Source organism: Prinia subflava, chromosome 13 (assembly GCF_021018805.1).
Source record: "Prinia subflava isolate CZ2003 ecotype Zambia chromosome 13, Cam_Psub_1.2, whole genome shotgun sequence".
Classification (NCBI taxonomy): Eukaryota; Metazoa; Chordata; class Aves; order Passeriformes; family Cisticolidae; genus Prinia; species Prinia subflava.
This window is the reverse complement of record NC_086259.1, coordinates 19,765,885-19,791,677: the sequence shown is the minus strand read 5'-3', so window position 1 is coordinate 19,791,677 and position 25,793 is coordinate 19,765,885. Positions and strand designations below refer to the sequence as shown.

At 58.8% G+C, this 25,793-nt stretch overlaps 1 protein-coding gene across 3 annotated transcripts in view; it reads right to left on the bottom strand.

Moving 5' to 3' along the window:
• Positions 1-1,263: 1,263 nt before the first annotated feature.
• Positions 1,264-25,793, bottom strand: part of ZNF469 (zinc finger protein 469) — a 176,302-nt gene continuing 151,772 nt past the window's right edge. For all 3 annotated transcript variants that reach the window (XM_063410759.1, XM_063410760.1, XM_063410762.1), the window contains 2 exons: positions 19,413-19,481; positions 1,264-15,088 (listed from right to left, as the gene is read on the bottom strand). In XM_063410759.1, coding sequence (XP_063266829.1) covers positions 2,375-14,914 — 12,540 coding nt within the window. In that variant the 5' untranslated portion in view covers positions 14,915-15,088; positions 19,413-19,481 and the 3' untranslated portion in view covers positions 1,264-2,374. The remainder of the gene's footprint in view (positions 15,089-19,412; positions 19,482-25,793) is intronic.

Here is a 25,793-nt window from a genome sequence, read left to right as displayed (position 1 = left end):
ATCATCATCACCAGCTGCAGCAGCATCATCCATTATCATCATCGCCATCACCAACACTGTCATCATCACAGTCATCATAAAATGGAGATGAGCAAATTGGGTCCCCACCAGCACCAGCATCATCATCGTCACCACCACCACCGTCCTAAATTGGGGATGAGGAAACTGGGCTGTCACCATCATCATCATCATCATCATCATCACCATCACCATCACCATCACCATCACCACCACCCTCATCATCATCATCATCATCATCATCATCATCATCATCATCATCATCATCATCATCATCATCATTGCCAAAACTGTCATCTTTGTCATCATCACCATCACAAATGGGGATGAGCAATGTGGGACGTCATCACCATCACCATCACCCTGGGTTTTTCCCCTCAGGGACAAAACTCTCCTGCCATGAGCAGCACTCTGACAAAATCTGTGAGGAGGAGCTGCAGGAGCATCTTCACTGTTGAGAAGATCCAACATTTTGCAAACCATTGAGGTGGCACCAAGGTCCTCCTCAGCCCCTTTACAGAGGATACCTCAAATATCACACAAACATCACACAGACAGGGAGTTTCTGTGAAAATATTGGAATATATTTGAAAAGATTAATCATGGATGACTTTACAGTACCACCCCATATTTTTATCTCATACTTTATTTAACAATATTAAAGAGGCACTTTAAAGCACACGGACAACATCATAAAACAGCGTTTCCTGCTCTCTCTCTGCTTCTCTGGACAAAATATCAAAATAAAAACTTTTGACAGAACACATTGCACCCAAGGTAAATTACCTACAATAGTTTTTTATACAATACAAAGAATTGTAAAGATACATATTAACAGAATAAAGCCTCTTTTTTTTTTTTCCTTTTAACTCTAAAACAAAACAAAAAAATCATTGCAGGACAGACGCAAAGTACTCTGACTGTTCATATCACATCAGTGCATTACTTCACCTCCTTGACTTGGGAGTATTTCAATAAAATCTTTCCATGTCCTCATTTGCACCTGAGATTTCTTTCTGGATCCAAAGGTTCGGTTGTAGAACGTGCTCGTTTAATGTGACGTAACCTTTTCGACACTATGGAGTACCAGCATAGAGATTTTCCCTAACATTGTATTTTTTTTCCTAAATTTTTTTCCTAAAGTTGGAAACTTTTTCCCTAAGTTGTATTTTCCCCCAAGTTGGACTTTTTCCCCTAAAGTTAATTTTTCTCCCTAAAGCTGAAAATTTTTTCCCTCGAGTTGGCTTTTTAAAATAAATTCTCTTTTCCTGCTCCCTTTTTTTTTTATTTGACAGGTAATGGCTTCTTCTTACCAATTCTTTTTTTTTTTTTTTCAATCAAGGAAGTCTATATTCACATTAAAAATGAAGAATAGCACCAGTAACTGCATAGTACAAGCGGATACCTATAGAGCCACTACGTCAGTACAGTAAGAGAGTTTAGAAGTGATACCGTTGAGGGCACTCGGACAGTACCGGTTTTCGCTGCGGTAAATTGGCACAGTTTTCTCGTTGCACAAAAAAAAAAAACCCAACAAAAAAACCCCCCCACAAACAAAAAAGAAAAAAACACACACGCGCACACACGCACACAAAAAAAAAAACCCAACCAAAAAAACCCTAAAAAATCAGAGTTTGTCACAAGTGTCAAGGTGCAGTTTGCTCGCGGGGACGCTTCTCCTCCATCGTCTACAGTGGTCAAAGAGTGGCAGCATCCTCTGGAGGGCTCCGACAGCCCCAGAGCCCCAGAGCTGGGTCGTTCTTCTCTTGACGATGTAGGAACAAAATTCTCAGGGATGGCTGTCAAAATATAGGACACTTGGGTCTTAATTTAATTTTTTAATTGTATCATCGCTTAGGCCAGCTCCCAATTAAATGAATTGTACGGGATTATTTGTGCAAAATCTTCCAAAAAAAAAAAAAAAATTTGCTTTCTACAGTGTACTGCACCTTATGAATAAGACGTCTACGGAATGAAGTTCATCTCTTCAAGTACTTTGTACAAAGATAACACAGACACAGACTCAAAAGGTTCTGAGATTTGCAAGTATCCTTATAACCTCAGCACTTCTGCAATAAAGCAATTGCTCTCGACGATTCAGTCTGCCCAAAGCGATTACAATTTCAGTTCATGAAAATCATCAGCAACATCAAAGTTCTAGCATTTGCATGATAAATCAGGTGAATTAAAGTAGATTAGTAGACACAAAGCAAACTATTTCACAGAGGCTGCAGTGCAAGTTCATTTAAGCTAGACAGAGAAATCATGCTACACAAACGAATTTAATGCTTTGATAATTTTTCCCTTGCAAACCCCATGAAAGCAGCTGAGGATCACCATAAGTCACTTCCATAAATTATTCTGAAGTATCTCTTCTTAGAGGAATTTTAAAGCTGGTTAATTTCTGCCCAAAGAGTTGGCTGAGCAGGTTGTTCTGGGACTCGGCGCTGCGGTAGCTGGCCGGGCCGGCCGCCTTGGCCCCGCGGGCGGCGCGGGCGCCGTGCCAGGAGCCGCGCGGGGACGGCGCCGGCCCCTTGGCCAACACCTGGTGGAGGCTCTTGCCCAGAATGGCCTTCCTGCGCTTCACGTCCCCGTTGGCGTGGCGGAGCTCCCCTTTCTTCTGGTTGTAAGGGTCCAGGATCATCTTCTTCAGCTGGGGCCCCGCTCTGGGCTTGGCTCCCAGCTTGCTGCAGTGCGTGTCCCTCCTGCCGGGGGACAGCGCGGGAGCCTCGGCGTTGCTCCAGCTGCGACGTTTGAGCTCGGCGGTGCTCTCGCTCCTCGCCGGGCACGGTGGCCAGGCTTTCTTCTTCTTCCCGTCTCCTTCCATGTTCTCCCGGGAGCCGGAGCTGCCCCGGTGGCTCAGGGATTTGTGTTCTTTCCTCCTCTTGGGGTGAAGCTTGCCGGCGGCTCTGCCCGGCTCCGCGTGGCCGTGTCTCGCGGTGTTGGTGGCCGCCTCACCTCTGGGCTGGTGGCCGCTGGATTTGCCTGGGTTGCCGCCTTGGTCCTTGGCGTTAGTGCCACTGTCCGCAGCCTCAGGCACGGATTTCTCCTTCCCTGAGATGGGCTGCTGGCCCTGCTCGGCGCTGCTGCAGGAGCTGCCCGCACCGGGAGCAGCCTCACTACCCACGGCCTTCTTTGGCAGTGCTGAATCTTTGGAAGCTCTGTTGAGTGCGGGTGAGGCTGTTTTGTCCTTTGGGGGCAGGGGCTGGTGGGCACCTCCTGGAGTGGGTTTAGCTGCACCTTCCCAGGCAGAGGCATCGCTGGCACTGGGGTTGCCCCATTTGTGGGTCTCTGAGGCTTGTGGAGACTCTGCCTCAGGGGAAGGAAGCTCTGAGGCCTTCTTGGCAAGCTGGAGAAAAGGGATCCCATCCACGGCGTTGGTGTCTGCACTGGGATTTTCCAGGATACAGGCCCTGTATTCATCCTTGTTGCCTGTGCTTGTTTTTTTATGGGCATCGTCACAGCCGTGTTTCTGGGTCAGGAGGGGAGGGGACAGTTTTTGGTTGGTGGCCTGGTGACAAGCCAAGCCAGCAAGGTCCATGGGAAACTCAGGCGAGTCCAAGAAAGGAAGTGGTTTCCCATCAAAGGCTCCTTTCTCCAGCTCCTCGATGGACAGGCCAGCGATGTGGCCGAGCTCGGGGCTGCCCGCAGCAGCCGGTGGCAGAGATGGGGACAGGCACGGCGGTGGCGGCAGGGGGTCAAATGGGGACTTCTCCATCTCTGCCAGGAGCTCCGAAAAGTCACCCACCAGGACTTCTGCTTTCATGGAGGCTTGTGGTGCTCCCAGGTCACCAGGTGCTGTTGGGAGGGATTCAGTAGGAACCTGCAGTCCGGGGCTTCCAGACTCCACCAGCTGAAGGTCACTTGTGGGGTCCAGGTGGGCTGGTGACCTGTGTGGGGCTGAGCTGCCATGGTGAGCCACCTTCCGCCTCTTGCTCGGTGGCATTCCCTCCCGGGGAGACCCGTCCTCCTTCGCCTTCTCCCTGCAGGCAGCGCCAGGCCTCATCACTCCTCGGAATTTGAAGGTCTTGTTGCCACCCGCCAGGTGCTTCTCCATGTGCCGGTCGTACTGCTCCTTCTTGGAGAAGGTGTAGTTGCACATGCTGCAGATGAAGGACTTCTTGATGACGTGCATGACGTCGGCGCAGAGCTCGCAGGCGTACAGGGTGGTGTGCTTGATCTCCTGCTCCTCCACCACGCCGTGCTCCTGGCTCAGGTGGCTCCGCAGCTCTTTGGTCTCCTGGTAGAACATGGGGCACTTGTGGCACAAGTAAATCTTCTGCAAGCTGTGCACGACCAGGTGCCGCTGCAGCTTGAAGGGTTTGGGGAACTGCTTGCCACAGTGATGGCAGTCCCGGGAAGGATCCTTGCAGTCTGGGTGCATGGGGACAGATTTTGGGGTGTTGTCACTTTTTGCCCCGTGCTCCGGAGACGGGCTGGAGGATGCTTTGGAGGAGCTGGGTGCAGGTGGCTTTGCTTTGACATTGCTCTCCAAGGGGTCTTTCATCGCCTTCCCCTGCTCAAGGGGCAACTCCCTGGGGCTCCTGCTCTCCCTGCTGACCCCGCCGGGGTGGCCGTGCCGGGAGGACCTGCTGGGTTTCCGGCACATGATGGTGTTGAGGAAGTGGGTGACGGCGGCGTTGTCCTCGCCGAAGCAGCCCGGCAGGCCCATCACCGACTTCTGCGCCTGCCCCTTGCGCGCGAACTGCGTGGCGTGCTCCCGCAGGTGCTCGTTGTACATCCACACGTCGGAGATCTCCTTCAGGCACATCCCGCACGCCCACAGCCCGGCCTTGTTCCTGGCGTGCTTCTCCTTCAGGTGGTCCCGCAGCTGCTCCCGGGAGCTGAATTTGCGCTGCACGCACATGTAGCAGGTGGGAGGAGGGGAAGGGTTGTGGGAGAGCTTGTGGAAGTCCAGCTCCCCCAGCGTCAGGAACCACTGGAAGCAGACTTTGCACTTGTACTGCTTGTCTTTGGTTTTGATGGTTATCTCCCCGCGGTTTTTCCCCGGTTTCCCATCTTCCAGCTTGCTCCTGTGCTTGCCCGACTTTGGCTTCAAACTCCCAGCGCTGTCCTCACCGTGGCCAGGAAGATCCTCGCCAGGGCTGAAGAAGCACATGTCTCTCATTTTCAGCTTTGCATTAAGCATCTCAATGTCGATGGTGTGAAATTCCGGGGAGTCAGAATCCCCGTTCTCCTTGGCATTGTAGGACTCCTCTGCCAGGTCGGGGGGCTCGGAGTTCATTTCTTGGAGCGAGTGCTCATCCTCAAGGTCCATCAGAGGCTCAAACATGTCCTCGGCAGAGAGGCTTTCCCCCTCCTTCTCCAGACTGCCCCAGATGTTCAAGCTGGGGACGCTGTCTGCGTGGCTGTTCTGGCACAAGAAGGTCAGCATGTTGTCCTCCAGGTCAATGTCCTCCTTCCCTTGGTCGGTTGCCTCCTGGTCCAACCTCGGATCGGTGTTTTTAGATCCGTTTGGAGCAGCATCTCCGCTCTTTGCCTTGCTGCCGTGACACATGTTCAGCATCAGGGCATCGTCAACGGAGATGGTCTCGTACTCGCAGGGGTCCTCCCTGGTGACACAGAAGGAGCTGGTGTCGCTGAGGTCAGAGGCCAAGCGGATGCTGAAGAGGTCGATGGCCCCTGGTGGCTGCAGGGTGGCCTCGGGGACAGCTCTGGGTTTCTTGCTGCGCTTCCCATACACCCGTGTGCACTTCCTCCGGGCAAACTGCTCATCCCTGGGGAACAGCTGGGAGAACGTGGAATCGTCGTCGAAGAAGCTCGGGAGGTCCGAGGTGGCCGTGCTGTCCCCGCAGTGCTCCCTGCCTGGTGACACATCTGTCTTCACCCACCGCTCTGGATCTGCAGGAGGAGGGCTGGTCCCTGCCGTGGGCTGCAGAGCACCATGCCCAGAAACACTTCGGGTGGTTCCCAAATCGTGGTTCTCCAGCAGCAAAGCCCCTTCAGCAGCAGCTGTGGGACCCTGCAGGGCACTGCTCCAGTTCCTGGTGTCACTGCCTGCCGCAGGACTGTCCCCTGTCCCAGCATTCACATCCTCTGTGCCATCAGCACCACGAGGCTGCTCTGTGCCCACCTTGCCCCATCCCTTCGCCACTTGCTTCACAAACCCGCTAATCCATTTTTTGCAAGCCTGCGTTTCTTCCACTGCATCTGGATCTTCCACCTCCCCAGGACAGGTGACCGTGCCTGTGGCTGTCTCCTTGCTGACCATCTCCTCTCTCCTGCTGCCCAGGTCTTCCTCAAGCTCGGCTGCACGAGAGGATTCTTTGGCGTTTTGGGGGTGCTGGGCTGTGCTGGTCCCGTTCTGCTCCTCTGTGGAGATGCAACCATCAGGCTCGTGCAGGCCCTCCCTGATCCCGGGCAGGCTGGAGCTCAGGGCAGCAGGACCTGTGCTGTTCTCCAGCTCACAGGGACCACCGGGCTCATTCCTGCCGGGAAACACCTTCGCTTTCCTCCTCCTCACTTTCCTGTTGAGCTGCTTCTCAGAACTGCTGCTCTCCTCTACAAGATCTTTGCTTTGGCTCCTTGTGCCCTTTTCTCCTTTCCTGACCTGCCACCCCAAATCCAGCTTGCCAGGCGCTGCCTCTCCTGCTCCCCCTGTCCCCGGGCGCGGTCCCTTTGCCTTCCCCTCCCTCTGCAGGACACGTGTGCGGTGCAGCTCCTGGGACATCTCCAAGGAGATCACGCTGAGGTCGCTGAGCACTCTGCTCACCACCTCCTGCATCTGCGTGCTGGGCTCCTTCTCCAGGTCTGGGAGTGTTTTCTTGGGGATGTGTTCAACGCTGGCGGTTGCCACCCGTGAGCTGCAGGTTTTGTCTCTGACTGATCCCTTCAGGCTCCTCCTGGGCACCTTTTGGGCTTCTTTTGATGTCTTGTGTGCAGGAATCAGAGGGCACCTGGGAGTCCTGCTGGCCTGTGGCAAACCACCGTTCTTCACCTGGTGCTTGACGGCTTTGTGCCTGGTCAGGCCGGGCTTGGACCGGAAAGTGGCTGAACAAATGTCGCAGGTCACCGGGAGTCCACTGGGCTTTTTTCCTTTGTGGAGCTCGTTTTGGGACGGGTCTGGAGCACTGCTGGGTGTGCAGTCCTCTCCTTGGCCCACGCTGTTTAACACACAACCCCCAGCTTCTGCAGCCCCACGGCTTTTGGATTTCTCCCCTTTTAAACTCTTTCCTTCACTCTCTGGGGTTTTGGAAAGACTAAGTTTCACCTCTGAAAACTCATGGCCATTTAATTCAGAAGCACCAAGATCTCCAACCCTTGTAAGACCTCTGCTGATGGCAGCTGACATGTCCTGAACAGCAAAACCATTGGACAAAGCCTCTGGTTCACCTTGATGCTTATTCCTGACACGGGAGCAGAGTTCAAGCTCATTCTCTTGGTTCAGGTTGATCTCCCTTTCTTCCATGGGCAGAAGATCTGCCGTGGGCTGGGTTGGATAATCCCGGGTCTCTGGAGGGGTGGGGTTAATGACTGTGTCTGTGGTGGCACATCCTTGGTGTTCTTTCAAATTCAGCAGCACAGCACCGGTGTTTTCGGGGGCCTCTTTCCCAACACCCTTTTGGAAAGGTGGTGAGCAGGGATGAGAGCAATCCTTCCCAGGAGTTTCCTGGGGACCACCCATCTCCACGGCAGAGCCCACCAGACCATCACCATGGAGCAGAGTGCAGGGTCTCACTGTCCCCTCCCTTCCAGGTGATTCACAGCTACCCAAAACACCATCAGGGAGGCGATGAGGCCGTTCCTCGGCCGCTTGCACCGGCACAGCCCCGCAGTGATGCAGCGAGGGAGAGAAGGTGGGTGCCCTTTGCCATGTCCCCTGCTCTGCTGGGCTCACGGTGTGACGGGTGTGGTGGCTGCTGGCCTCGGGAGGACAGCTCTTTGTGCCCAGTGAACTCAGTGCTGCAGGCAGGGAGGAGTTGTGTTTCTTCTCGTCCGAGAGCTGAATGCCAAAGCTGGGGACCTCTCCCCCCTCAGCCCCACTGCTCTGCAAGCACGTGGGGTTGGAATATTTGGCTGGCAAGAGCAGGCTGGCTGGAGATTCACCCGTGTAATGACAACCATTGAGGGACAACTCGCCATTCCCTTCTCTGGGAACATCTGTACTGACTGTGCTGGTTTTTATCTCTGTCCCCAAGCTGTGATCCTGGTGCAGATCCCCCTCAGAGGGACCAGGGGGGCTGACAGGACTCGTGGGAGCACTGCCTGGGTGCTGTGCCCCCTTCCCCACCCCACTCCTTTCCAGCCTCTCTCCCTCTTCTCTGCCCAGCCTTTCTTCCTCGAACAAACCACGGCCGGGGTGGGATTGCTCACGCTTCCTAAATGCCAAGGTCGTAGTGCTGTTATCTCCCTCCTGCTCTTCCCTGAGCTGATCAGCTTTCCTTCCCTGCCCTGGCAGCGAGGTCACCGCGGTGCTGTTGGGTGGTGAGAGGTCATTACGCTCCTGGGAAACACCATCTGCAGGGATATTAATGTCCCCCAGCTCCGGGCCCTCATTTGCTAAGTGCTGCAGCTCTGTTACATTATTTTGCAGCTCCGGCTTTGCCGACGTGGGTTGTTTTGTGTGGTAAGAGCCCTCTGCATCCAACGACTCCAACTGCTCGCTTCCACTGGGAGAAAGCACCTCTTTCCCTGGAGCAGCGATATTCCCAGTGCTGCTTCCACTGGGGATATCCCCTTCCCCTGGGGTCTCATCTTCTCCTCCCAAGGCTCCACTGCTCTGCTCCGCCTGGACGGGGGTGGTGGCAGAGGGGTGGCTGGGAGCCAGCAGCCCGGGGAAGCACGGCATCAGCAGCTCCTCCTCGTTGTTCTTCACCGTGCGGGCAACGAAGAGCTGGAGCTGCTGCAGAGGGTTGGCAGGGGTCTCCTGGGATGCCACCATCGCCTCCTGCGAAGGGCGGTCGCTGTCCTTGGGCACACTCAGCATCTCGAAGAGCAGCACTTTGGGCTTGCTGGCTTTGTCACTGGCTGCAGGGCTTTGATAGGGGTTGGGACTCTTCCTCTCCTCTGTTTCCTCCACCAGCGCAGGCCCACCGCACCCCCCTTTGAGATCCACATCATTTTTCACTGTTTTGGGGGTCTCAGTCCTGCTTATGGGTTTTTCTTCTGTATCTGGGGCCTCTTTGACATGAGGTGAAAAGGTGAGATCCAAGGCTGGGGCGGGACCCTGCTGAAAGCCAAACTGAGGCTTAGGGTTTGGATGATGGGCATCAAACTTCTCCAGCTCTGCAGGATCAGCATCTGCTTTCCCTGGCACAGGGAAGCCCTTGGCATCGCACTGGCATGGCAGGGATGGCAGGGGGTCTTTGGTTACTTCTGCTGCATCCATGGTCTCGGGGAACACGGAGTCGGTGACAACAGGAGGGCTTTTTGTCACAGGGTCGGTGTAGATGGGAGCCTCTGTTTGATCAGTTGTTCTTGAGCCAGGTAGACTTTTGGAAGAAGACCCATTTTCCATCTTCCTGAGGTCTCTTTCCTCGGTGGCCACAGTTCCCTGGAGCTGCTCACTGTTATCTTTGGAGCAGAAATGGTTTGTGGCCAGTGGGGCTGGGATGCACATCCCTGTTGCCAGCGAGCCCAGCTCCAGCGGGCACTGCCAGGGCTCCCTGGGTCCCTCATAGTCCTCAGAGGCGGTCACCACGTCCGGCTTCTCCCCTGCCAGCCTCTCCCCAGTGCAGAGGCTCGATGTGCCCAGCTCACCTGCCAAAAACAGCCCTTTCTCCTGGCCTGCCTCTGCCTCTCCTGGCAGCACCGGGAACCGCTCGGCCCCCTGTGCTGATTGAAGGTGGCCAGCCACGTTCGGCTCAGATTTCTGGAGGGCGATGGACACCTCGGAGTCCAGCTTGCTGGTTTGCAGTTGGCTCTCCAGCTCCGTGACCAAGCGCTTGATCTCCAGCTCGTCATCTGAGATGTTGCTCATGAAGGTGACGTTGTAATCCGCCATCCTGTCCGGCAGCGGCAGGGAGAGCTGGCTGCCGGGCACAGCTCCTTCCTCGGGGAATTTCTTGGCCGGTGGCTTCTCCACGGAGAGGCTGTGGAACTGGGTCATGTCTTCTGGCAGCATGGGAGCCACCTCCTCCATGAGGGACCAGTCTTTCTCCGGCAGGAAGGGCGGGTAGGGCTGCTCGAAGGGCAGCGCCTTGCGGGCGGCGTTCCCGGGGAACGCTGTCACATATCCGTCCTTGCTCTCGTAGGGATCGAACTCGGAGACGGGCAGCTCCCCGAATATCGACGAGGAGTCGAAGCTGAGAGGGGAGGACGCCTTGCCCTGCGGCATTTCCGTGGTGAAAGGGGAGATGCTGGCGTGCTTCTGCCCGAAGGAGCTGGCGCCGATGTCATCCCGGCACAGGTACATGTCCTCCATGTGGGAGGAGCCCAGGGCGGGGGCCTTTGGGAAGAGGTTGTCCTCGTAGTGACCGGGAAGGCCTTTGGGATCAAAGAATGAATTGTCACTGCTGACATACGGATCGGGCGCCTTGGCAGTGAGCATCATTCCTGCTGCATCCCCCCCGTAGGCGGGAGCTGGTGTGGGATAATCCTTCTGACTGTCACAGAGCCCCTGTCCCTTCAGGAATTTGATTCCTCCTTCCGAGCAGGTGGCACCCCCACGGCCAGGACTCGGTTTGTTCCCGCTGTGGGGTGGAGCAATCACCTCCTCTGGGTGGTATTTTGGCCCTTCACTTGGGAAAGGGGCAAACTGGGGCCTCTGGTGGTCCATGGTGAACTCAGGAGAGGCCTGAGCCTGCAGGGTGGCTTCTCCGGCCTCACCCGAGAGCTTTGCTGCCCCTCTGGGCTCTTCCACCCCCTCCTTGGAGGAGAAGCTGGCAGGGCTCCTGCCTGGAGTGGCCGTGCCGGGCATTTGCCTTTCCTGGGGCTGCGGTGACGGCTCCTCCTTTGCACAGTCCATGGCAGCAACCTCTGGTTCAGCACTCGGCCGTGTCCTGGAGCCTGCCAGCAAAGGTTTGGCTGAGCCAACCCTCCTGCTCCCCCTGGGAATGTCCTCTTTGCTCTCCTGGCTCGTTTTTGGGCTCCTGTCCCCGGGAGGGCTGAGGGGAGTCCTTGGCACACGGGCTGGGCTGCCCGAGCGCCTCCTCCTCTGGGTGCCACCCCTGTCACCAGCGCAGGGTGGGCTCGTGCCCATCTCTCTGGGCACGCTGTGGTTGCTGCCAGCAGATGAGTGTCTGCTCCTCCTTCGGGCTCTGGCAGCACAATCCTCCTTCTCAGCATCCTCCTGACTCGGGACATCCCCGTCCTCCCGTGCCTCCCTTTTCTGACCGTCCCTTCTCCGGCTGTAGCTCCAGGCTGGGTCTTTGGCTCTCTCCCTTCTGCCCAGGCGTTTCTTGCTGAAGCTGTACCTGCTCCTCCCCACGAACCCTGTGCCACGCTTCCTCCTGCCCCGGGGCCTGCTGCACTCTGCCCCCTCCTCGTCCGAGTCGGACACGTAGTCGTATTCCCGCAGCCCGCCCTCCCTGGCGGCTGCCAGCGGCCTCTCAGTGGCCTGGGGGACCTGGTCCTGCTTGCTGCTCTTCACCTGCAGTTTGTGGAGCTTGTTCTTCTGCTGCACGATCTTGTGGATGAGCTCCTTGCTCCACGTCCCGCTCCGGGGCTTCCGCTTCCTCACGTCCTTCATGGAGAACCGCGGCGGCTTGGAGCCCTTGCTGGCGATGCTTGGCCCCACCTCGCTCTTCGTCGCAGGGTCCTGGCTTGGTTTCCTGGGATGCTTTTGGCTGGAGGTGCCGGCTGGTGGGATGCTGCTCTTCCTGCCTGCCCTCAGCCTGGCTGTCCTCTCCGCTCCCTCTGCCGCGGGATCCGGCTCCTGCGGTGCCACCCTCCGTGCCACCCTGCCTTTGTGAAGGTGCTGCTTTCCCGCCCCTCTCTTCACCTGCTCCCCACCTGGGTGTCCGTCCTCACACAAACACCCAGCCTTGGCCTCTCCTGCCGCCTTCTCCTCCGCTGCCTGCTTGGATTTGCTCTCCGAGGCCGGGCCTTCCTTGGCCTTGTGGGCCGTGCCCCCGCCAGCCGCCTTCACGCCCGGCAGCTCCTCGTCGGTGAAGACGTCGATGAAGCTGCTGTCGATCTCCGGGTTATCCGACTGGTACCCCAGGCCGTTGAGGGCCTCGGTGATCAGGCTGTCCAGCTTGGCATCGTCGATGTCCAGGTCGGAGGCGCTGAGCGGGAGGGAGCCGGTGGCCAGCCCGTGGAAGAGGCCGCCCTTCAGAGCGTCCTCCTTGCCCTCGCTCTTGCCTTCCCCATCCAGCAAGAAGTCGTCGCTCTTGTTTAATGCCAACAGATGTCCCTGGGGGTCTGGAGAGAGCGCCAGGCCGGGGGCTTTGGGGGGCTCTGGCAGGAGGCCTTTCCGCCCCTCGGCTGCGCGGGGAGCGTCCCTGGGCTCCGCCTGGGCAGCGGGGTGGGAGGCGCAGAACTGGCGGTGCTGCAGGAAGGAGGACAGGTTGCTGTAGTTCTGGTCGCACTGCCTGCAGGTCAGCAGCACGTCCAGCTGGTCCAGGCTGGCACTGCTCAGCGAGGTGGCCAGCAGGTGGTGGGACGAGTACGGCGGTGGAGGCTGCTCCCCGTCCAGCCCCTCCGAGCATCCTTTGGCCGCCTCCCCGCCGGCTCTGTGGAATGGGCTGGCCGGGGCGCATTTCAGGAGGCTGTCGTCTTTCAGAGCATCTGGGGGGAAGCTGAAGGACTTGACAGAGTCCGGGGGGTGGTGGTAATGAAGAGGGCTGGGACTCAGAACCTCGGAGGGGTGGAAGGCTTTGTTGGCATCCTTGGCGTGGCAGGGGTGCTGGAAGAAGGGCGAGGGGGTCAGCGCTCCGGACACCTGGCTGTCCTCGAAGCCAGCGTTGAGTGGACTGCTGGACATGGGGGACAGCGACGAGCAGGTGCTGCCACACGTGGGGTTGGGGACAGGGGACGGCAGTGGGGACTCACAAGGGGAGGCAGCCACCAAGGCTGATGGTGGCAGGACCAGCCCTGAGCCCGAGGAGCTCCGTGAGGGAGGAGGAGCTGCTTGAGCCATGCTGTAGAACAGGGCTTTGCTTCTCGAGTCGCAGGCGGGAGAGCCTGGGTCCTTCCCACTCTCAAAGGAGAAAGCTCCCGCCACGCTGGGGTCTCCCCTCTGGAGGCTCTCTCCTGGTAACAGCTTTTTGCTGTGATACCCCACAGAATTGCTTATGGGGGGCCCCTTCTGGGCCTTCCCGCTGCCCGGCCAGTCCGACGTGCCCAGGGGGAAGGGGAGCTTCTGGCTGCTGATGTGTCTCGACAGCTCCAGCCTGTTGGCACCGGGCATTGCAGAAGGGAGGTGCATCTGCTGCCAAGGCAGCCTGGCATTCTTCTGCCTGTGCTGCCTCTGCTCGGGGCCAGACTGGCACTCGAATGAGAACTGGTTTCCAACAGGGTTTGAATAAGGTGCTGAATTCTGGTCCATGGGAGAAAACGCCTTCGTGGCACCTTCCCAAGCTTGCACAAGCCTGGGGTGGGTGGGTGCCGTGGTGGGAACGCTCGTCTCCAAAGGCACGGCTCCCGCGCTGGTGCTGCCCGCGGGGGAGCTGCAATAGGCCTTGCTCTGAAAGTGCACTTGGGACAGGGAGGTTGGTGGCACGGTCCTTCTCAGGGGGCTGCTCTGCGCCAGCAGCCGCGGGCCGTCCTTGGCCGGGCCTTGCCTCTTCCCCACCGGCTTTGGCATGGCAGGCGAGTGTAAACTAGACGGAAAAACAGCTTGGTTTTCTTGGAAAGTGCTTGGGGTTTGGTCGATAGCACCAGACGACGGGAGAGCACCAGTGGGGTCGGCGGGATGCTCGGGCCTGCCCTTGCAGCAGGGCGAGGGGCCGTGCTGCAGCGCGGGCGGCGGGTGCAGGAAGGGCGGCGGCGGCGGCGGGGGCAGCCTGTAGAGCCTCCCCTCGCCCTCGAAGGAGCTCAGCGGCTCCTCCGGCCACTCCCTGGGGGACGAGTGGAAGGCGAAGGCACCGGGAGCCAGCTGGGCGCTGCCGGCGTCGATTCCCACCTCCAGGTACTCCTGGCTGCCCGCGGCGCTGCGGAACGGCTCCTTGCCCGCGTCGTGCAGCAGCTGGAAGGGGAACTGGCACGGCAAAGCCCCCAGGCCGTGCACAGCGGCTTTGCCGCCCTCGGAGAAAGAGCTGGGCTTCTGCACCGAGATCCCGTAGGTAGCACCGGCAAAGCTCTTCTCCGGGGAAGGCCAGGACTCGGCCCGGTTTGCCTGGAACTCTGAATAATGTAGCTGCCCATGGGTGCCGGGGGGCTGCCCCTTGGGGCCCAGCGAGGGGCCGGCCTGTGAGGTATAGCTGGTGGAGGTCCGGCCGCCGGCGGCGTCGGAGAAGCAGCGGCCGAAGCCGAGTTCCTCCGGCCGGAGCTCGGCGTCGCGCTGGGCGATGCCGGGCACGTGGAAGCGGTAGCTGCCGGCCGCGGGGGGCACCTCCGGCTTCTTCGGGGGCGTCACCTTCTGCTGCGGGTAGGCGATGCCGATGGTGGGGCTGGGCCGGGTGCCGGCGATGCTGAGCCGGTAGAGCTGCTGGTGGCCCCGCTCGCCCTTCCCCGAGCGCCGGCTGCGCTCCCGGGCGTGCCCCTTCCCCGGCGGGGACGGGGGGCCGCCCTTGACCTCTCCCCAGGCGCTGTCATTGCCGAACTTGGGCTTGCACTGGAGCGATTTGAAGTCGATCTTGCCCGCTTGCTGCGGCCGGATCACGGCCTCCCGCTGGCTGTGGGGCTCCTTGTCCTTGGGGCCGGGGAAGGGCGGTGTCCCCTCCCCGCCCAGCGCCCTCCCATCCTTGTCCCCGCAGCCGAAGTCCTTGTCGGGCTCTTTGGGGCCGGCCTCAGTATCGCCGATGGTGTAAACATGCTGGGTCTCTCCAGTCATGATACCGAGGAGGGGACAAGGCTACAGAGCCCCGCTGTCCCGTCCCGCTGCCAGCCGCCGTGCCCCCGTCACGGGCATGCTCCTCCGCCGACGGGCACCGGGGCAGCAGCGCCCCGGGGCCGGGCTGGGGGCGGGCGCCGAGGGCCGGCGGGGCTCTGCCGCATCCTCTCAGACCTGCAGGGAACAGCAGAGAAGAGGGGAAGGCTGGGGGTCAGTCAGGGAAGGGACCAGGGCAGGCACGGGAGAGATTTTGGCCCCTTTTCTCGGACTGTAACCCCCCTGCCCTCCCCCCGGGGTGAAGCCCCGCAGCTTCGGGCTCTTCAAAGGATGCTCAGAACGGTTCACCTCCGGCAAAAGCTGCTGAGGCAGCACTTTTTTTTTTCCCCTCCCGGGAAAGCTATTTCTGGGTTACTTCTTAGCAACATAAGCAGAAAAAGATGACAGAAGAGCTCCACCTACGGATTAGTGGGAAGGGCTGTCGGGATGGGCTGGGAGAGGCGTCCTGGGAAGGGCTCTCTGTCCCCACGTCCCCTGTGCCCGTGTCCCCGTGTGCCTGCCTGCTCATGTTCCCCTGTCCCCAGGTCCCCGCTGCTGGAGGGAACACGAAGGGAGAGGTTTCTGCTCTGCCACTTTCCCCTGGAGCTGCCCCTCACGGCTCTGAAATCCCTGGGGAAAGGACTCCACCACCCTCCCTGCGAATGGCCCGGGACATTTCAGATGTTGTATTAAGGAGGCAAGACCAGAAAAGCTGAGTCCCGAATTTCCCGGCTGATTTTACACGCAGACCTCGGGGCGTTGGACACGGAGCACAAGTCAAGCGCAGCCTTTTAAAAGGCGCCACCAGGATTTTATATGAAGAAGGTTTTAATAAAAAGAAGGGTAAAGTTTTGCTTTAAGGAGCCCTTTTTTTTTAAAGGAGTCTGCTGGAAACAGTGAGGGTTTTTTTCTCCTCCCTCCCTGGAAATGTTTCTTTACCGTCTGCTGCAGTGGGTCAAGGCACGGCCCTGCTGGGAGGGGGTGAGGAGCAGGAAATTCAGTTTATTCCTCTCCTCCTGGGTGTAATTCCCACAAATCCCAACCCCATTTGTCCACCCATCCTGCACAGAGGAGATTTCCCAAGGAGAAGAGGAGCACCCTGCATCTCTGCAGGGTCTCTGTGGGTCATTTCTCCTGGAATTGTGGGGATGAGCACCCAGCACCCCCAACGCTGCATTAATAACAATATTCGGGATGGAGAGGGGTGGCTGCATCCCCCTCCACCCCTGCAGGGATGCAGCAGCGCTGCCCTCTCCGGTTCGAGCTCCCAGGCCTGAATTCCTCCCCAATTTCACACCCTGCCGAGTGAAAGGGATCCGGGCCGGTGGGGTCGCAGCCGAGCGTGCCGGCTCCGCGGCCAAAGCTCACACGCGGCCCTTGGCACAAAGGGCTCTGCTGGGAAAACAATGCCCCGCTTATGCCTCAGCCAGCCACAACTCCAGAGCCCGCTCGCTGCTGTTTAAATTTGCAAAGGCTCCTTGCCAAGATAAAATACCCAAGGCCAGCGCTCGCTACATTATCACAGTCGGGCTTTTCAGCCACATAAAGGAGCCCTTTTTTTGTTGTTGTTTTTTTGCGAGGGAAAGGCTCGTCGGTGTGGCTGGAAAGCTGCAGGATTTGCACGGCAAGGGCCGGGGGGGTGGCGATGCTGAGTGCCAGGAGACACAAACATCCTGCTCCTTGTGCTGGCAGAGGGACGGGGAGGGGACAGCAGGGCTGGTGGCACGCAGGACTGTCCCACTGCCGCTGGGATCCACGTCCTGCTGCTGGTGGCAGAGCCTGGGCAGGGAATGGGTGTGGATTCACTCCATGCAAATCACCGATGGCGCACAGAGATAAGGGCAAGGTGTAAATTCGGGATTTGCTCGCCAACATCCCCCTGCCAGCGCGTGCGGGTCCCCTGTCCCTGCCTGGGGGTCCCTGCTGCTGGCTGTGGCCACGGGGCACCGCTCTGGGGTGGCCCAGCAGCCCTGGGAGCGGGGAAATGTGGGGCCTCATGCGGCTCCGATGGGGCAGTCGATAAGGAGGGCTGGGCGCGGTGATTTAAAGTGACGTTCCCCAGGCAGCTCCTGCATCCATGCCCCGAGGGGTTCTGGATCTGCCACAAGCACACTTCAGCCCCCCTCGTGGGATGGAAAACCCAGGAAAAAGTGAAAATTGGGACAATTCCCTTTGACTTTTCCAGCGCCAGCCTGCCCTCAGCACCAGCCTCCTCCATGGGCTACCCATGGCATCACTTCTCGGATTTTGACATTTCATCTCCTGGAAGAGGAGGTGGAAAGAGATGGAATGGAGGCAAAGGGAGTTTGGCTTTTTAAAAACCCGCGGTGATTATTGCCAGGCTGCCCGGCTCCAGGGAGAGACCTCCCCACCCGCACCTGAGCGCCCTGCCGGGGGCTTGGGGCGTCCTTGGAGCCCCTCTGCGGCTCGGGGACAGGGGACACGGCCAGCAGCGGTGGCAGCAGCCTGGCTGGCGAGGCAGAGCCGTGCCTGGCGCTCGGTGGGGCAGGTCCCGTCCTGCCGGGAGCCCGCCGTGCCAGCCGGGCTGTGATTCACCGCCCCGGCAGCGCTGCCAGGCGGCTCCCGGAGCCTCCAGAGCTGGCGGTGCCCGCGGGGCAGGGCTCAGCTGAGGGTCCCTGAGCACCTCCGAGCTTCCCGACCCCTCCGCGCTCATCCCCGCAGGGCGCAAACCCCGCGGGACCCCGGCAAGGAGAAAGAGAAAAAGGCATTTCCCAGGAGAGAACAGCTGAGATCCCGCCAGGGGAGCGTGTGTGACACCCTGGAGGGGCCACACCGTGGGGAGGGGACAGCCAGGTGCCCACCACAGGCAGGGCAGCGACAGGGGCAGCATCCCCCGGGGTGAACCTGCACTCTGGCGGAGCCGGCGGTGTGAGCAGGGAAAGGCCAAACATCCCCAGGGAAAGGCCGAACATCCTCCAGGGAAGGGCCGGCCCTGCTCCGGAGAGGGAATTCCTGCTCGCCATGGCAGGCAGAGCCAGGCACGGGGCCTGGCAGAGCCGGGCTCAGCGCTGGGCTCGGCCTCTCCCCTGCCTGACCTTGGCCAGGCGGTTCCTGGCGGTGACTCAGCTCCATCTGGAAATCAGCCCGATAACGCTGCCCCCGCCTATCGCTCCTCTATCGCCTGAGCTGATTAGGCGGGCAGGGACTGTTCCTGCTCTACCTCTGGACAGTGCCCAGGGCAGCCCTGCTGGGGCTGGGATGCGGGCAGGGGTCGGGCTGAGGGGCTCTGCTCGGGGGCTGCGGCTCCCAGTTGAGGTTTGGTCCAGGTGAGCTCAGAGGCTGCTCCTGCCAGGGGAATAAACCAGCCCGGGATGGGTCCCTGTGACAGGGACAGGACCCAGGGAGTGGCTGGAGCTGGGCCAGGGCAGGTTTAGGTTGGATATCAGGAAAGGTTCTTCCCCCAGAGGTGCTGGCACTGCCCAGGTTCCCCAGGGAATGGGCACGGCCTGAGGCTGCCACAGCTCCAGGAGAGTTTGGACAGGGATGCCCAGGGTGGGGTTGTTGGGGGGTCTGTGCACAGCCAGGGGTTGGATCGATGATCCCTGTGGGTCCCTCCCAGCCCAGGATATTCCATGGTTCCATGGAGCTGCTGCTGTCGCAGTCGGGAGTGTGCTAGCTTGGCCCAGGGATCAGGGACAGGCGTGGGAGTGGGTGGCTGGAAAAACCTCAGGATGCCAGCTGGGTGGCAACTGCAGGGAAATGCCCTTCGCTGTGCTGGTGGAAGGGAGAGGGGTGGGTGCAGCGTTCCAGGGCCTCAAGGGGCTCCAGGAGAGCTGGAGAGGGACTTTGGACAAGGGATGGAGGGACAGGACACAGGGAATGGCTTCCACTGCCAAAGGGCAGTGTTGGATGGGATATTGGGAAGGAATTCCTCTCTGTCAGGGTGGGCAGGCCCTGGCACAGGTGCCCAGAGCAGCTGTGGCTGCCCCTGGATCCCTGGAAGTGCCCAAGGCCAGGTTGGATGGGGCTTGGAGCAGCCTGGGACAGTGGAAGGTGTCCCTGCCCAGGGCAGGGGTGGAAGAGTTTTAAGGTCCCTCCCAACCCAAACAATTCTGGGATTCCACGAGGGAATCCCACACGGAACCCCCCTGGCTCTGTGGGCTTGCAGTGGCTCCACGTGGGACGAGGGTGACTCTAAACACACTTTGTCCCCAAAATGAGGCTTTTAACCCCTGCCTAAAGGATTGAAATCCCACCCAGATGGATCAATCCAACCTGCATGGCTTTGTCTGGAGCTGGGAAAAATCCCTCCCCTTGTGATCTGGCCCCTTCTCCAGTCCCCTTCAACTCCCTCCCTCCTGCCACTGAGCAGCTGCAGGGCAGGGAAGGTCCCTGAGTATCCCTGCAGCCAGAGGCGTTCCCGGAGCCCATCTGGGATGGGGAGGAGAGAGTCTGGCTCCCAAAAATAGCACCTGAGCCCGTGCTGTCAGCTGGCCCCTACCTTGGCACCCTCCGTGCTCAGCTACTGCCGGGTCTCACTTTCACCTCCCATGAAAAATGAATTTCTTGGCTGCAAAGGAAAGAGAAAAATATGTCAGGAATCTGTGCTTGGCTTGGCTGCAGCGCTGCGGCGTGTGGGGAGTGCTCAGTGCCAAAATGGGGGATTCCACCCCAAAATTCCCATCCTGGCCCCCCCAGGTGGGTGGCTTTGACTGAGTGCTGTGGGAATGGGGAATTTGAGGAGAGGGGATCCCATTTGCTCCTCTGCTCCATCCCTGAATCCCTGCATCCCTGCATCCCTGCATCCTGCTGGGGTCCTGTAGAGCCTCTGCACCCCCCTGAGAGGCAGGAAATGATGGAGGAGGAGGAGGAAAGGGGAATTGGGGATGGCCAAAGCCCAAACCCCAGCTCTGGGCACACGCTGGGCACAGGGAGCTGCCAACCTCTCCCAGCTGGGCCCGATCCTGCCCCTGCCATTCCCAACCCTCCCTGCCCCTCCAAGGGAGCTTTTCCCAAGTTTGGGTAAGGATGGGGATTCCAAAGGCTCGCTGTTCCCCCCCTGCCAGCCCCAGCTGCAGCCTGGAGCTGACCCCGGTTTGAAGAAGAAACCACGGATCCCATCCCGACACACCAAACCCATTTCCCAGGCAGACAGAGAAAAGCAGGATCAGGGCTCTGCTCCCTGCCAGGACACGAGGCAGCAGTGGGAGTGTCACATCCAGGGGGTTGGGACACCTTCCCTGCCAGCCCTAGGCCCTGCTTGTCCCCAAGGAGGGGACAGGGAGTGGGGACTGCTCCAAAGGGACAGAAAAACTGGGGGATGGCTGGGCTGGAGCATCCCGTGGGGAGGAAGCACCGTGGGAAGGAGCCAAGTCTGGGGCTGAGAGCTTGAAAAGGACCTTGGAGGAGAGGCTGGGAAAGATTTTGGGGATGCAGACACACACAGGGACACACACAGGTAAAAGGGACACATGGCCAGGGACACACACAGGGACACACGGACACAGTCCTGGATGTTCTGCTCCGGCTGTGTTGGTTCAAGAAGTGATTTCCAGTGGATTTTTCTGGCTCAGGCGAGCTGGAAGGTTGTTCAGAAAGTTTCTTTCCTGCTCACAATGATCCAAAATTGATTTTCTGGACCTGAGCAGCTCTGGATTTCCAGACTGGGGATGCAGATTTTGCAATCCTTCCTCGGCTTGTCATGCACAATCACGGAGGAGGGAGAAAAGGAGGAGGAGGAGGAGGGGGAAAAGGAGGAGGAGGAGGAGGGCAGGCTGAGCCCGGCAGCTCTCGGGACACCCCACGGGATGTAGGACTGTCACCAGCAGGTGTCACAAGCCAGTGTCACAAGCCACTGTCTCGGCTCCATGCCCAGGTCCCTTCCCAGCCCTGAGGCGCTCCCAGGGGAGGTTGCACGTCTGGGATCCGGCACGGGGTGGGGTGGCTGGGATGGGGGGACAGGAGGGGACACCAGATGGGGCTCGGGCCCGGCTGGAGGCCATCCCACCCCCCGGGATGGACGGCTCAGGGTGAGCTGGCAGTGCCCTTGTCCTGGAGCTGGGTGTCAGCTCCGAACGCTCGCTCCAGTCCTGTCCCACCCTGGCCATCGGCACCTCCAGAGGAAACGGCGTGGCTGGAGACGGAGAGGGGGGGCTCTCCCAAGGGTCGGCCCCGCTCCTCCTCCCCCATCACGGAGCGGGAAAAGCATCTGGGAAGTGCCAGGCGGGGCCGGGAGCTGCCAGGTGGGAGCCACCCCTGGGAGATCCGGCTTGGATCCAGGCATCCTCCCCGGGGGAGCAGGGGCAGAGCCAGGGCTGCATCCTCCTCGCTGCTCCCGAGCCACAGGCAGCTCCAAACCCCCTGAGTGAGCGCTGCTGTGTTCCGGTGCCCTTCAGAGGGACCGAATCCCTAAAAATCCGGAGGCATCGGACACCTGACACCTCCCTCGCCCGAGGCTGCGCTGGGTTTAATCTCCCCGGGGATCAGCAGCGGGGCTGGGGCTGACAGCAGCATCTTTGTGGGGCTGGAATAAAGCCTGACTTCTTCTGCCATTTATTTAAGGAATATTAATCTTTCATTTTCCTTCTAAATGCCCCTGTTTGCTAAGGACCTATCTGTTACCTAAGTGCTCCGATAAATCTTCGAAGGTAAAATTACATGTTGGATGCTGCCAGAAGGGTACATTTAAGAATACTTCCTAAATTATCAACTGCATTAATCTTAATTACTTGGGTAAAAGTAGAGTCTGGCATTAGGGTGGACTAAATTGAGCGGGTGTTTGTTTGTCTTTATCATATCACATATTTGAGATCATTTAACAGAGCCCAGATAAAAGGGGCAGCCAGGGGCAGAGCAGCTGCCTCACGGAGATGATGGCTCTGGGTGACAAAGAGCAGCTGGGAGGGGACCCTGGGGTCCCTGAGATGGCAGAACCTGCATGGAGCAGCTGGAACCCCGGCAAAAACATCCAAAAAAATCCCCAAAAATCCAAATGGACACCAGGCTGGGTGATGAGTTTTACAGAGCATGAGAGGCAGGATGGGGAATGGCTTTAAAGTGAAAAAGAGGAGGTTTAGGTGGGATACTGGGAAGGAATTCTTGGCTGGGAGGGCGGGGAGGGACGGGGCTGGAATTCCCAGAGAAGCTGTGGCTGCCCCTGGATCCCTGGGAGTGTCCAAGGCCAGGCTGGACGGGGCTTGGAGCAGCCTGGGACGATGGAAGACAAAGGGTGGGATGAGATGAGCTTTAAAATCCGTTCCAACCCAAACCATTCCAGGATTCCCTGACAAAGCTGGAGGGCTCGGTGTCCCTCAGGGTGCTGGGGCAGTGCAGGGCTCTGGGAGCAGCTCATCCCTGGTGATCAGACCCCACCCTGCTGGGCACAGGCAGAGCAGGAGGCGCCACATCCTCTGTGCAAGGTTTTCCCAACATTTCCTGCTTATTTGGGCAGGAGAACCATTCCCAAGTGGGCCCTGGCTCTGAGATGAGCACATCCCTCAGTGTTTGAGGGCCCAGAACTGAAATGAAGCAGGGGTTGAAGTGCTCCCTTTGCACAGGTATTAAACATTCCTGATGGGAAATGTCCCTGTCCCCAGGGCTGCCTGACCTGGGCACATTCCTCATCCAAGACGGAATTTGCTGAAGCCAAAAGGGAAGGTTTTCCTCTCTCAGGTTCACTTTTGTTTGAAATGTAAGGAAAATTTGTCCCAGTCCCTCCCCCTGTGCACAGGATGCTGAGGGGAGCTGCTGGCAGGAGGGGAGAAATTCCACGCTGCTGGAGATGGGGATGGAGGATGGATTTGGGAGAAGGGGAGAGCAGAGGCCACACCAGGACCATCCACACCCCCAGCTGACCCCTGGGCACCACCAGGGCATGGCCAGTGATCCCACACTCTCTCACCCACTATCCCAGGATCAGGCCCCACTCCTCATTTCCCTCTTAGCCTCTCATGACCCCCCAAAAAAGGGAGAAAAAAGCCCAAAATCCCAGGCAGTGACAGCATTCCCAGGCCAATCTCACGTTTCCTTCCTCCCTGCAGAGTCTGGGTCTGCTCCAAGCTCCCGCTCCAGCCCTGGTCAAACGGGGACAGGAAACCCGAGAGCAATGAGCACATCCCGGGATTTTCACCCCAGCCTCACCGAGCTCCGCGTCCTTTTGGCCTCTGCTCCTCTCCTGGGCAGAGGCTGCTCAGGGATGGGGCTGTGGGGTGGTTCTGCCTTTGGGCACTCACAGGAATTAATTGGCTCCCTGCAATTAAACAGTCCCAGGCTTCACCTGGGGTCAGGGGAGGGACGGGATCGCAAATCCAGAAATTCCTTTGGATGCTGTGAGGCCCTGGAGTGGCAGAGGGACAGAGGGAGCCACATCCCTGCAGGTCCCATCCTGGACCTGAGCACGGGGGGGCAGCACAGAGGGGTCGGCAGCTCCCGGCACAGCCAGGCAGGGAAATCCTGGAGTTCCTTCCCAAACTGCTCCAGATGAAGGATCCAGGGGCCCAGAGACAGCTGGGATTGGGGTGATGGAGAGGATGGACCACGGGAAGCGCAAGGATCATGGATGACACAAGGACCACGGGTGGCACAAGGATTCTTGGTGTCACAAGGACCATGAATGGCACAGTGACCATGGGAAGCACAAGGTCCAAGGATCACGGACGGCACAAGGAGCACAGAAAGCACAAAAGCAATGGGAAGAACAAGATCCATGGGTGGCACAAGGACCATGGGAAGAACAAGACCCAAGGATGACACAATAACTACGGGAAGCACAAGGATTCTTGGTGGCACAGGGACCATGGGTGTCACAAGGACTACGGACGGCACAAGGACCACGGGAAGCACAAAAACAATGGGAAGAGCAGCACCCATGGGTGTCAAAAGGACCACGGGAAGCACAAGGATTCTTGGTGTCACAAGGACTGTGAATGGCACAAGGACCATGGGAAGCACAAGATCCAAGGAGCACGGGCGGCACAAGGAACAAGATCCATGGGTGACACAAGGACCTCGGGAAGCAGAAGGACCACGGGGAGCACAGGGACCGTCACAGCACGGACCAGCAGCCCCGGCAGGGATGCTCTGAGCCCACCCACCCAACTGGTTCGGACGATCCTGCCAGCCCAGAATCCCGGGATGAGCCACAACCAGATCCCTCACATCCCACCCAACCCATCCCAGGGATTCCCATCCGTCCCAGCTGTCCTGGAAAGCCGGGATGCTCCTGTCCAGCCTGAACCAGTTCCCACAGCATCTGATAGGAGGAGACTGCTGCCAGATTTGGGGGCTTTTAAGCTGTCAACTTTCCTATAATTATTAGCAATGTTTTCAATCAGCTCTCCTCTGAAATTTGCTTCGGAAAGACAAGATTAATGAGCATTTCCTTTGGGGATTTATTGCACTGTTAATTATTCTCTGCCAGAAATTTGGTGCAGAATATTATCAGCTCTTTTTTTTTTTCTTTTCAATTAAAAGTGATTATAATTTGCTCTCCATAAAAGAAAAGTGGATTTCAAATAAAAATATAATATCCCCCCTTTCCTGATTAAGTATAATAGTCAAGTGATGGAGATAAAAGTAGCCGGTGGCTCTGGCAGGCCACGTTGTGCAGACATGAACTTGGGGCCCCCCCGGCAGCACTTCCACCCCTGCTGGGGTCCAGTTTTTTTGGGATAAAGGGATTCAGAGAGGCCAACTTGTAATTGATGGAGTTTTCCTGCAGAGGGAAGCAAAGGTGTCTGAAAGGAGCCGCCCGCGCGGTGCCAACTTTGGGCGAGGGGTTCAGGGAGGAGGAGGAGGAGGAGGAAGGGGATGAAGAGCCGGGGATGCCGCCCCTTCTCCCAAACAAGAGGGCGGGGGATGCTCTGGGGGGTCTCAATCCCGCCGGGAAGGGTTTGGGAGAAGCCCCAGCCGCTCTTTTCACGGAGCCTTTGGGAGCCGAGCAGGGCCAGCCCGGCAGGAGGGGCTCGGTGCCCCGGCGGGCTGTTCGCCCTCCCAGCAGAAATTCCTCGGGTGTCTCCCGAATTCCAAACATCCCGGCAATGCTGCGAGGACAAACCTTGGTGGCGGGGGCCGGATCCGATTTCAGCTCAGCACGGGGTGGGGGGAGCTGGAAAACACCCCCGGCCCCTGCTGGGCTGGCCTTAAAGCCAGGCTTTAACCCCGGGGCTGGCTCTAACCCCAGCTTTAACCCCAGCTTTAACCCCGGCAAAGCCCCACTGCTCCCCTTGGCTCTGGGAAGCAGAGGAGGAGTTGAGCTAACCCCAAATTCGGAAGTTTCCCCCGTGCTGGCACTGGGAATGGCAGATTTGGGGAGTCCCTGGTGGGACGTGGCCGGGGTGGCCCTTGGGTGCTGCCTGTGTCCCTCGGGGGGTGGCAGGGTGCTCGTGCTGCAGCTGCCACCTCTCCTGAGCCTGTTCCCGGTGCTGGCCCCACGCCGGGGGGATGCAGAGGGGAGGGAATCACATCCCACAGAGCAGGGATGGCAGCTTTGGAATTCTGAGGCTCTGGTGGGCTCCACATCCCGTGGGGAGCTGGAGATGGAGATGGGAGTGGAGCTGTCGGGATTTTGATGGAGAAGGAGCTGGACTGGCTCCCTCCAGCTGAAGCCAAGGCTGCCATCACCATCGGTGTGTCCCTGGAATCCTCGGCCCTTGGAAGGCAGCAGGGATGTGCCACGGCAGGGAAAAGTTTAGGAAAGGGATGGATAATCAAACCACGGGACACTCCCTGTGCTGTGCCACATCTGAGCTGCAGACCAAACCAACACCAGGGCAGAGCCACAGGGGGGGAAAATCGAATTTTGGGCAGCAGAATCCCAAAAACCTGTCCTGCCGCAGCCCCGCTGGCCGCAGCCGCCGGCGCTGAGCGCTGCTCTCTGTTCTCC